General features: G+C 40.2%; 1 protein-coding gene across 2 annotated transcripts in view; it reads left to right on the forward strand.

Moving 5' to 3' along the window:
• Window positions 1–13,331, forward strand: part of golga1 (golgin A1) — a 128,825-nt gene that overhangs the window by 22,603 nt on the left and 92,891 nt on the right. For both annotated transcript variants that reach the window (XM_039762686.1, XM_039762687.1), the window contains exon 3: window positions 7,744–7,834. In XM_039762686.1, the coding sequence (XP_039618620.1) occupies window positions 7,744–7,834 (91 nt within the window). The remainder of the gene's footprint in view (window positions 1–7,743; window positions 7,835–13,331) is intronic.

Consider the following 13,331-nt stretch of genomic DNA (forward strand, 5'->3'; position numbering starts at 1 on the left):
CTGGACCAGTAAAAAGGGATGTCCACGTAACGCCTGGCTGCGGCAGATAGAGGGTCGATACCAGAGGGTGGGACTGGACTGTGTGTCTGCCTGGGAGGGTTGCTTAAATTGCTCAACATGATGGCTTTAATGGACCCGCCATTGCTGTATCTCAAATATTATAGTGCTCTGAAATGTTGGGACCGTGTTGAAAGTGTTGCGTTGATTTGTAATTTTAAACTGTGAAGCAGAAGGGGAAATCAAAGGAAAAATGTGTCTTTGCCCTAAACATTATAGTAGGCACTGTATCATTTTACACACAATGCTTACTATATTGTTTCTGTCACTTTAAAATGGCTTCTGCCACTCCCAAGGTTACACAATGAGCCCGCATTTGTAAATGAACTGGTCAACTTGTGGTTTACTTTTCAAAACATAGCTAATGTTTTAAAAATATTGTACCTGCACAACTGTTAGTGAGTTTATTTCTGCTGAGATGTTATTTCACAGATTATTCTGGCTGTGAGGACTCTTAAAATATTTAAGTGAGAGGACTTGGGTATCACTTTCTGATCTTTATGATTTCTTTTAAATCGCCCATACCCAAGTTAAATCATGATTATGAATGTTTGTTTTTTTTTGAGTAATAAGTGTACTCCCGGCTGCCTTGTTTTTGTTTTTGTCTTTAATAACTCCAGCCTTCAGCATTTTTCCAAGAGAGAATGCTGTGCTAACCATCAAAGTATCCGTGTGATAAATGCGTTTTTAATAATGAATGAAACCTGATTGCCGGCTCTAAGTGCAATATAACCAGTGCCGAAAGACAGATGAGGTGTAAATCATTTATTGTACTCTCGGTCATTTTAAAATTTCATGTGATCTGCAACATCCAGATGTTTGGTGGTTGAGCAGTGGGAGTTGTCATTGATCAGGTGTCAGTCTCCTGTACGTTTTTAATAATATATTAGGTCCCCTCTAAAGGTTATGTAATAATATTGTTATCTTTTTGTCATCTTAAAGAATGAATTATTTTTTTATGATGGATACAATGCATGTGAATAGGAATTCTAATGTACTGGTTTTCTAAAGATATGGGGTATCAACACACTATAGGAGTGTGATATATTTTGTTAGCATACCAATAACATTTATTTTTTAATTTTATTCTTTTTTTATTATTCATTTTGGTACTTGTAGATCAAAATACATTTGTATTTTATTGAAGTCCTGCATATTCCACACTAAACGCCTTCTCTTGTTTATGAGACTAAAAAGACAAGGGTAGCAGTTTGATGTCTACAGAAAATCCAATGCAAAACGCTCTGTCCATGATTAATTGAAGTATTGAGCAACACGTGGCAAGAGCAGGAGTTTTACTGAATTGTCAGCATGGGTTCAGAAGAGGGAGGTCGTGTTTTACTAATATGCTGGAATTCAATGAGGAGGCAACAAAAGCATACAACTAGAGCGGAGTATACAATGTTATTTATTTGATAAGGTGCCATGTGACAGGTTGGCCATCAAACTGAAAGAAGTGGGGGTTCAGGGTGTGTTGTGGAAATCGGTGCAAAATTGGATGGGATACAGGAAGTAGAGGGTTAAGTGAGCCTACCCTTTTAATTAGTTTGTTGATCTGGTGGGCCCCTCTTGATGTAATGTTACTAGTCCAACCCACCATGCTGGCCATGACAAAGTTGTAGAAGATGTCAAGGATGTCATCACCCACAATAAAGGAACACAGTTTATCCTAAAGAAAAAGAGTCTGCTCTGCCCATTCTTATATAATTACAAGACCAGTCCAACCTGTCCCTGATGTTTAACCCCCCCAAAGTACTTGAATAGTGATTGGACGTGGAGGCTTTTTTGGTGAAGTGGAAGTCATCAAAGAGTTCCTTGGCTTTGTTGATGTTAAGATGCAGACCATTCTTTCTGTACCAAGAAACAAAATTCTCCAGCCGTCTCCTGTACCCTGCCTCATTCCCTGTATTGATACACACCATAAGTGCAGAATCCTCTGAGAATTTCTGCAGGAGACGTGATCTGTTGTTATATTTATAGTCGGAGGTGTACAGAGTGAAGAGAAGAGGAGACGGGACTGTTCCTTGTGGTGCTCAGAGACATGGAGTAGAGCTTCACAGACTTTTTCCAACCTGAACCGTAAATGTTATATTCAGACAGACAGACGGACTAGTTCCTCAGATGTGCAGTGGACTTATTTCTTGAGGAAATTTGTTTGGAAGGTTCAGTTTTCGTTGAGATATCTCGAATAGAGCGCACACGGACACAGTTTGCTTTTGATTTCAGAAATTCTCATTTGCCAAATATTGGCAAATTTTCAGAACCGTCTGTCTTAAAATAGAAAATTGTTATATATGGCTTTAATTACTGATGTGAAATAAATAGCCTTGACATACAGTAAAAGGTTTGGGGCATTTACCTGTATACTTGAGCCCTGGCTGCAAAAAATGAAATAAGTTCAAAAAGTTGTGCACTATTGAGTCCAACATAGACTAACTGAAAACAGGAAGTGGTCTGGGTTTTAAGGTATCTGATAGGAAATTAAATCTTCATGACTGGAATCAGAAGTGACGTGGCCAGAACTGGAATCGGGCAGAATTTCCTGTGTTTGATCAGCAGGGTTAACAAAGAGAAGATTAGTGCACCCTGACCACCCCCTGGCCTGGCGTGGAATTACCTTCATTTGGTCCTTTTAGCTGCCACCCAAGAGCACATATTTGACACTGATTAATTTGCATAGGTTGTTTCAACTTTTTTCTTCTGTAACCAGTAGCTGCTCTTAATGGCAAAAAAGTACCCAATACAAGTTATCGAAACACCAGCAGAATCACTTTTGTTTCCTCAAGCCTAATGTCACGTCAGCTGCTTTCACTCATAAAGGTGGACTTGAACATCGATTTTTATCTGACCGTTGGGTCTGTCTTTAAAAGAAAAAGGGTTATGTTTACGATATAAACAACAGTCGGCCATAAACTCTCCACAACCAACTTACAGCAGAATGTCAATCGATGCGATTTTGACATTACTTGAGTTGGTCTGGGCTGTCTGTAAAAGCTACAAAGCCACCACAAGCCCATTTTTTCGGCTTGTTTTTTTTAAACAACATCCATCTGTCCATTATTCAAAACTGCTGTATCCTAACTTCAGGGTCACGGTGTTCTGCTGGCACAAATCCCAGCCAACACAGGGCGCAAGGCGGGAAACAAACCCTGGGCAGGACACCAGCCCACCGCAGGGCACACACACACACCAAGCACACACTAGGGACAATTTAGAATCGCCAATGCCCTGTGGGAGGAAACCCATGCAGACACGGGGAGAACATGCAAACTCCACGCAGGGAGGACCTGGGAAGCGAACCCGAGTCTCCTAACTGTGAGGCGGCAGCGCTACCCACTGCGCCACCCCTTTTTAACAACATTCTATTGTAAAATGTTAATTTAAAACGTGCTCTACTAATACAAGTAATTATAATCTGCTTTCACTGTTATTATTTTGAATAGGAGTTAATAATACAAAAAATCTTTGATCTTTTTGTGGGTGTGTTGAATCATGGGATTAAAGACCAGTCACCCTGGTGCTGTTTTTTGCTGATGATGTTTTGTTGTGTAGCACCAGCAAAGTGGATGTGGAGAGTAACTTGAGATGAGAGGATAAATAGGAAGAAGACAGAATATATGAGGTTTGATGATGATCAGGATTCAGATGTTAAACTGCAGGGAGAGCTACTGAAAAGAGTGGAGACGTTTAAATATTTAGGATCAGTGGTAGCTCAAGATGAAAAAAATTAGATGCAGAGAATGCAGTGTGAATGGAACAATTTGAAGAAGGTATCAGGAGTATTGAGTGATCAAACAATTAAGTGTAAAGGTAAAGTTTACAAGACCAGGAATGACGTATGGTGCTGAGATATGTGCATGAAAAGAAGTTGGATGTGGTACAAATGAGAATGTGGAAATGCAAGTATGGAGTTACAAAAAAGGGCAATAAGAAATGAGACAATCAGAGGTGCAACAGAAGTGAGAGAGAGAGATATTTAAAAAAGTACAGGAAAGTAGGCTGAAGTGGTGTGGATGTGTAATGAACAGAGACAATGAATATGTGGGTAAAAGACTGATGGGAATGGAAGTGCAGGGGAAGAGAAAGCGAGGGAGGCCAAAGCGGAGATGTGAATGGATAAAGTAAAAGAAGATCTGAAGGAAAAGATTCCGACTGGGGAGGAGGTACAGGACTGAGCTGTTTGAAGAAGGTTCATCAAACACATCGACCCGACATAGAAAAGGAAAAGATGAAGAAGTAGAAGAAGAAATGAACATTTCCATTAAAATGATATTAAAGTCGACCCTCGATATACGACCGGCCTGACATGTGAACAACTTGGTTGGCGACCAAAATTTTTTGTTTTAGTTTTGCTTGAGTTACGACCCGAATGCGGTTACGTGTATCCACTTGTGCAATTGTAAACAGACAGCTGAGAGTGTTCATAAGTGTCAGTCAGAGCGCAGATACATGTGTTTGTGGATGTAATTTCGGTCAGTGCAGTGATTTATATCATTTATTTTGATAAATGGCCCCAAAAAAGCTAGGAAAGGAGCTAAGGAAGGAAGAGAAGGTAACAAAGGTAAAGAAAGTGATCACAATCGAAATGAAGAAGGAAATAGTGTGGAAATATGAGAGTGGCGTTCGTGTGACCGATCTCGCTAATATTCACAGCATGTCGAAATCCACCATCTCGACAGTTTTACAAAGAAAATATTTGTATACGGAAGCTAGTGTTGCTAAAGGTGTTACTCAAATTAGTAAGTCATGATCAACCGTGTTAGACGAGGTAGAAAAGCTATTATTAGTGTGGATAAACGAAAGGCAGATGGCAGGTGATAGCCTATCTGAGTCTATAATTTGTGAAAAAGCTAGGGCTATATATGCAGATCTGTTAAAGATAAGCCATCAACAAATGATAGCAGTGAAACATTTCGTGCTAGTAAGGGGTGGTTTCACAATTTTAAAGCGAGAACTGGGATTCATAGCGTAGTTAGGTATGGTGAAGCTACAAGTGCTGATAAAAGGGCTGCCGAAAATTACATAAAGGACATCCTGAAAAAAAAGGACAGAGCTACAGACATTTGTAGAGAAGACCCACCCAGACAGAGAAAAAGCTAATTGTTGCGTTAACTTGCCTAATGACAGTGTCATGTCATACCACAGAACTGTGTTGAAGAAAAGACAGAAACAGACAACCTTAGACCAGTTTTTATTTTCGAAAACGTTGAGACCTAGTGAACCTGAAGCAGGTCCTAGTGGGTATACAGCCTCTCCCAAGGAGAGAAAGGAAACCAGAGAGCCAGAGTCCTGATGTTCTTATGGAAGGGGGCTCTCCTTCCAAACAATAACCACCACCTTCCATTTCATTCTCCTCCTCCTCCCTTCCTGCAAGCCAAAGATGTCAACTTAAATGGCGAGTACAGTATGAAATTGTTGTTTCTGGTAGGCTAGGCACTTTTTAGAACTTTTTGGTTAGTACATTAGAAAAATTATTGGTGTTTTTGGTAAATTACACACATTATACAACCATTTTTTATTATGAAATTAAGTAAGTGGGAGGTTCGGAATGCATTATGGGTATTTCAATTATTTCTTATGGGAAAAATAGTCTTGACTCGAGTTACAACCAGCCCTTGTGAACGAATTGAGTTTGTAAGTCAAGGGTCCACTGTATTTTAATTTGTTTTGCTGTCAAAGTCAGACTTCCATTTTTTACTTTACAGATGTCAACAAAATATGTAATTTGGCGAGAGGTGTCCAAACTTTTCAGATTGGCTATTGCAGTTCAAGGGAACACGATGAATTTCAAAGCAAGTAAAGGATGCAAAAGCTGTAAGCATAAGTAAATAAGTTTAAATATCTAGGATCAGTGGTAGCCCAAGATGGAAAGCTTGATGCAAAGATAACCCATAGAGTGTGGTATGGATGGAGCAATTGGAAGAAGGCATCAGGAGTATTGTGTGATTGAAGAATTAAGGTGAAGGCTAAAGGTGAGGTTATTGCTTAGAGCTGAGACATCACCAGTAAAGGGAACACAGGAGAAGAAGTTAGAAGTGACAGAAATGAGTATGTGGAGATGGATGTGTGGAGTTACAGAAAAGGACAGAAAAAAAATGAGACAGTCAGTGGTACAACAAAAGTCATAGAGATTATTTAAGAAAGCTTAGGAAAGGAGGTTGAAGTGGTTTGGAGATGTGATGAGGAGAGACAATGAAATATGTGGGCAAAAGAGTGATGGGAATGGACGTACAGGGGAAGAGAAGGCGAGGGAGTCCAAAGCAGAGGTGGGTGAATAAAGTAAAAGAAGATCTGATGGAGAAGAGTCTGATTGAGAATGAGGTTCAGGACTGAGCTGTTTGGAGAAGGTTGATCAAGCACATGGAACCCACATAGATGTAGGAAAAGATGAAGTAGTTACAAAAATATCTAAATGATCACTGCACCTAAAAGTATTTTTTTTGTCTTACTTTACCCTATATTAGTTTGTAATGATGGTGGAATTGTTTTATTCTCATGTTTTCCCAGAGAGCAGAGATAGCAAAGTTTCTGATTGAATAGGCATCTACAGAGACCAATGCTGGACAATATAAAAACGTCCATGAAAAATATTTTGTTACCCGTGTTGCATAATCCACATGACAAAATATGTTCTGCTATGTCAAGAAGAATAATTGTTTGTATATTCCAGTATATTCTGACTGAGCTCTTGTAAAGCAATGAGCATTTTCTTTACTACTGGCTTGGATGAAGGTTTGAGTGGTTTCCTTATGAGCTAAACTTTTAAATAATATTAATTGATTTCTGAAAAATATAAAACCCCTTGACAAACTAGGCATGACCTTTTCACTTTAAGTTTGGCAACATATAAGATGAATCCTGTTTTATTGACAAAATGGTTTTAAAAATAAAAACAAATACGTCTCCTTTCATATAGTGAATAAAGCATTTTTTGTACAAGGAACGTTCAAAAAATTTCCACTCTTTTATATTTTCGTTGGAAACAGTGAAGGTGGGAGGAGTAGTAATTAGAACACTCTAGACGAGAACAGGCCATTCAGCCCAACAAAGCTCGCCAGTCCTGTCCACTTATTTCTTCCAAAATAATATGAAGTCGAGTTTTGAAAGTCCCTAACGTCTTACTGTCTACCGCACTACTTGGTTGTTTATTCTAAGTGTCTATTGTTCTTTGTGTAAAGAAATACTTCCTAATGATTGTGCGAAATTTCCCCTTAACAAGTTTCCAACTGTGTCCCTGTGAACTCATTTTAAAATATCAGTTTCAATCCACTGTACTAATTCCTCTTATAATTTCAAACACTTCAGTCAGGTCTCTTTAAAGACTCCGCTCTTTTCATCTTTCCTCATAACTCATCCCCTGTAGCCCTGAATCAGCCCAGTCGCTCTTCTCTGGACCTTTTCTTGTGCTGTTATGTCCTTTTTGTAGCCTGGAGACCAAAACTGCACCCAGTACCCCAGATGAGGCATCACCAGTTCATTAATTGGGCATTAAAAAGTTGGTATGACGCTGGGAAAATTGCGTTGCAAAGAAAGGTGACTATGTAAAAAAGTGGTGTCATTTGTTTTTGAAATTCTTAATAAGTAGAGTTAAAAAATAAAGTAAGGAAACTTTTTGAATGTCTCTTGTAAATGTCAGCAGGTTTTTGCCAATGAAATTTAATAATATGTTCTTTGTTGGGTTCCAAGGCCTCTGATGGAAGCAGCTCCAGAGATGATCTTTCTTCTCAACTCCTCAGAAAAGATGAGAAGATTCGAAAGCTGGAGGCAAAACTCGCAGGTACAAATTAGCAGTCTTAAATCTGTACAAATGACATTTGATGTATTAGTAATATGATGGGCAGTTTTAAATTTTTTGTGATAAAAGTGTCCTGTGGGTATGTGTGTATTGACATAGAATTTGAATTTTTATTGCATTTGTGTCCAAAACACTGCAGCCTCATCCATGTATTCAAGCTTGCTGCTTTGATTACATCTCTGCCATTATCTGTGGTAATGCAGACTTGCCAGTTTTCTTTTAAATTCCAAGCCCTAAGTGCATTTTAAGGGTCTTCTGCCGGCTGGGGTGATCTTCCAGAAAGTAGCTTGTTAGTAGACTTGCACTTTTTTAACTTCCATTTTTCTATAAAATGTACAGTACAGTGAGGCTCAGGTAGGGGCTCACATGTTCTTAGAAATCTGTGGTGGTCACCAAGCATGAAACTTTGAAAAGTCTTTTAGTAACATTCTGTCCTCCCTTGGCGTATAACTTTGGTAATGCTTCTGGGGGAAAAACTGACGGCAGGGCAACTGATATTTAGGAGGTGAGGATCTGTGAGCAGCAATATAGTTTCATGCCATGAAAGAGTACTACAGATACAATGTTTGCTGATGAAGAAGTACAGATAAGGTCAGAAGGAATTGTATTGCGTGTTTGTGGACTTAGAGAAAGTGCATGAGAAGAGTTATGGTACTGTATGAGGAAATTGGAAGTAGCAGAAAAGTATGTGAGGGTGGCACAGGATATGCATGAGGACAGTATGACGGCAGTGAGGTGGGCAGTAGGAATGATACACTGGCTTTAGGTGAGAGTGGGATTACTTCAAGGATCGACTCTAAGCTCTTTCCTGTTTTCAGTGGTGATGAACAGATTGACGGATGAGGTCAGAGAGGGGTCTTCATGGACTATGATGTTCACGGATGACATTGTGATCTGTAGTGAGAGTAGACAGCAGGTGGAGAAGGGGAATGAGAGTCAGTAGGAGTCAGACAGAGTAATGTGCATAAATGAGAGGGAAGGTGGTGGAAAGGTGCGACTGCAACGAGAAGAGGTGGTGAAGGTAGATGAATTTAAATACTTGGATTCAACAGTCCAATCCAACAGATAGTGCAGCAGACAGGTGATAAAGAGAGTGAAGGCAGGGTGGACTGGGTGGAGAAGAGTGTCAGGAGTGATTTGTGATAGAAGAGCACCAGCAAAAGTGAAAGAGAAGGTCCATGAAACTGTAGTGAGACCAGCTATGTTGTGTGGTTTGGAGATGGTGGCACTGATGAAAAGACAGGAGGCATAGCTGGAAGTGGAGGAGCTGAAGATGCTGCAATTTTTGCTTGGAGTAATGAAGGCAGATAGGATTAACAATGAGTATATTAGAGGGGCCACACTGGTATGACAGAGGCCACATTGAGATGGTTTGGCACATGCAGAGGATAGATGAGGAGTACATCGGGGGGGAAAAAAATATTGATGACGGAACCACAAGGCCAGAGGAAAAGAGGAGGCCAAAGGGGTTTATGGGTGTGGTAAGGGAGGACATGAAGGCAAGTTGTGTGGCAGAAAATGATGTAAAAGGCAGGGATAGATGGAGATGAAAGATCCTAAATGGGGGCAGCTAAAGGTTTTAAGTAAATCTTGTGTGTGTTTGGTTTTTTTTTTGTCTATACTTAATGGAACAATGCCCTTCCCTATGTGATAGGCTAATTTATATCCACTTTGGACGTCCTTTTTGTTTTGTTTGCACACAATGGAAAAAAAGGAAGTTTCTAAGGTAGTTGGTTTTAAGAAAAATTGGTGTTTGGCAGCTCACTAGGATAACTGTTCAGTGCACAGTTTTATGCACTCTTCATACCGAACTGCATGTTGTCATTTGAGATGGTGTAAGAGATATGTAGTTCTGTTAGCTTTGGTAGTGATCTTTGTTTGACTACGCTTTGTTGCTCGTCGAACCATCTCCATACAATAGATCCATGAGTGCTCTTTTTACAGGTAATATCATCACTTGTGCCCTCCTTCTGTAGACTAAGTTTGTCAGCTTTGTAGTCTGTCTGTCTTATCACTATGCTCCATTTCCTCAAATTGAGCTCAGATGTCAGTCAGTCAGCCATTGTCTAACCCGCTTAGTCCTGAACAGGGTTGCGGAGGTCCACTGGAGCTTATCCCAGCCAGCACAGGGTGCAAGGCAGGGACAAACCCTGGACAGGGCACCAGTCTATCGCTGGGAGAACACACATTCACACCAGCCACACACTAGGGCCAATTTAGGATCACCTATTCTCCTGACCAGCATTCCTTTGGACTATGAGAGGAATCCCAAGCAAACATGAAAAGAATGGGCCAAATCCATACAGGGAGGACCAGAGACATAAGCTCAGATGTGTAAAAGGTAAATTGTGAATTCTGTGTTATGAGCACAGACTTAAAAACAGATCTGCTATAGGTTAAAAGAAAATTACATGAGCTTCAGCCATTCAGATAGATACTTTATTAATCCCAAGGGGAAATTCACATACTCCAGCAGCAGCATACTGATAAAGAACAATATTAAATTAAAGAGTGATAAAAATACAGATATAACAGATGACAATGCATACACATGCTTGTTAGGTGGTTTTAATAGTGAGGCCAATTGTATATTAGCAGCTGTGTCAGGGTGATTGTATGCAAGTACTCAAGCAATAAAAATATCAATAACGCTATACATCTTCCAAAAATTGTAAAAATGTATCAAATACATAACCTTAATATTCGTTGTACCGCCCAGTTCTGTTTTTTTTTTTATTTTTATCTATACTAATAAAAGACAAAGCCCTCACTGACTCACTCACTCACTCACTCATCACTAATTCTCCAACTTCCCGTGTAGGTAGAAGGCTGAAATTTGACAGGGTCATTCCTTACAGCTTACTTACAAAAGTTGGGCAGGTTTCATTTCGAAATTCTATGCGTAACGGTCATAAGTGGAACGTATTTTCGTCCATATACTTTACTGTAATATAGACTGCAGCTCGATAGCCGTGGGAGGCGGGGTTTCGTATTAAAGCATTTAACCAATCACATTTCAGCCATCATTTGTTGCCAGGCAGAGAGGCTTTCACAATCCGTTGTGTAGGCACTCTAACACAGAATAAATGTCGATTAACCTGTTGCTTCAACCAATCAGATTTTGAGTTGGTGTCAGTCGGGCCCTCTAGCAGGCGTGTGGCAACGTCACCATATTCAGACCCATTGATTGGATAGAAGCCGATATGAGGAACTCTGAGGCCACTGAACGCACCGCAAACACTCCGAGCGAAAGACTCCATGGCAGGATTCTGGACAATATTATTTGCCAGACACAGACCAGATTTCAAGACCACGAAAGCCTAATGTTTGTCACGCTCCTCGAGCCCCAGAAGTTTTGGAAATACAAGAAAAATTTCACGCATGCAGCCTTCTCCAGTTTAACACAAGAGCCACGGAGCGCTTTTTGATCTGTCTCGGCTAAACCAGAACTGACTGTAATGTATGCCATGGATGATTTTTTAGGAAAATCTCCCACTGGTCTCCTTGACTTCCTTCATCAGAAAAATCTGAATGAGAGCATGGGGCAGCCGTTCACATTGGTATATTTGGCGGTGAGCATTCCCGTGTACACTGCTTCTGTCAAGCGGACATTTTCAGCCCTGAAGCGAATTCAAACTTTTGCCAGAAATACCATAGGGCGGGTTCGCCTTTCAGCATTAGCTTTGAATGCGATAGAAAGGGACTTTTTGATGGAACTGCCCGTACGACAGAGTAATTAAACTGTTTTTGAGGAAAGAGAGGAGGATGGATTTTGTTTACAAATAATCAGAATTTTTGGTGAGTAAAATGTTGTGATTTTCCTAAATAATATTGCAAGTTTGAGTTATTATTGATGTTTTTTATGTGATGTCGCGGCTGTGGCTGCAGTAGAAAGGAACTTGTTCACCCCAGTTTTTCTATTCAATAAAGGCATTTATTGTGGCTACAGGAGTTATCTTACACATATATATATATATATATATATATATATATATATATATATATATATATATATATATATATATATATCTCCCGATCTACATACTGTCAAATAAACGAACCACACGCCGTGGCACAACGAGAGGCTTCGCCTCTAGCGCTGACGTCCGAGGTTCGATTCCCGACGGGGTACAGTGAGTGTGTACGCCTGATGAGCCCAGAATTAGGGCGAAACACGTGCCGTGTATTATTTGCATTATTTGACAGTAAAACTATTTCAATATATTCAATTTATATAAATCAGCGCCTCCCGATTCATTTTACCCTCGCACCCCCTTAGTTTGAGAAGAAGTATGAAAAAATATGAGGTTAACGCAGAAAAACAGATCACCAATTGAAGCTTTATGAATAATGGATACTTTATTCGCCATCAATAATTGTTTTGGTAAAGCCTTACTCAGTGTAATCCTCCTTCCATTTTCTAATTTTTTCGCGACTACCCATGATTAAATGAATGGTAAAAAAGTAAGAGCGAAGCGAGGGTCACTTATTGAGACAGGCAGGCGACAGCTCAATAGCTTGCAGGCTCGATGTGGTGCGCATCAAGTCGCTCTACAATGCACGATCAGATTCGAAAAAATATATCTTTTCAAGTTCTATTTGGATATAAGTAGGTTCTATTTAGTCGACAGAAATATCTTTGGTTGGAATGTAAGTTGAATTTAGTCTTTAAATTTCTATGGTGAAGAAACATTTATGCAATGATGACTAAATTCAACTTACATTCCTACCAAAGATATTTCTGTTGACTAAATAAAAATTACTTATATTTAAAATTTAAATAGAACTTGAACAGATACAATAGTTCATAATACCCACACAGCACTTCAGTAAGTGCACGTAAGAGCGGAAGTCATCTGTTTTAACAAGCAGCATACGAAATAGCCTGCCCATTTAATTATTTAGGAATGGATAGATAAATTCAAATTTTATACAAATAATGTTTTTCATTTTTCTTCCTTGATGGATTCTGGCACCCCCAGCAACAGCTGCTCGCACCCCAAAGGGTATATATGTATATATGTGTGTGTATATTGTATGTGTGTGTATATATAGATATAGAGATAGATATATATCTATATTATGTGGTCCTCGGCCGGGGCTGGAGCTCGGCCAGGATGCCCAGGAGGACCAGAGGAGGGCTTGTGCCTCCTCCAGACCGCGAGGGGGCATACACCCTGGTTATGTGGGGGGCCTTGGGTAAAGGGCTTGGAAGCCCAGCCCTGTAGGGACCCGTGGCCACCGCCAGGCGGCGCTTTGGTGCCTGAGGAACCCTGGATCCCAGCACTTCCGCCACACCAGGAAGTGCTGGGGGGAAGACGACAGGGGACACATGGGTCCGAGCGACACTCCCCAATTGTCCAGGCCACACAGTCCTTTGTGCCTTTCTCTCTTGACCGCCTCCCGTCCTCTCTCCAGCTCTGTCCACTTCCACCCGACATCCACTGCTGACTGGAGGGAGACGGCCCTTTAAATGGGA

Source organism: Polypterus senegalus, chromosome 9, assembly GCF_016835505.1.
Source record: "Polypterus senegalus isolate Bchr_013 chromosome 9, ASM1683550v1, whole genome shotgun sequence".
Classification (NCBI taxonomy): Eukaryota; Metazoa; Chordata; class Cladistia; order Polypteriformes; family Polypteridae; genus Polypterus; species Polypterus senegalus.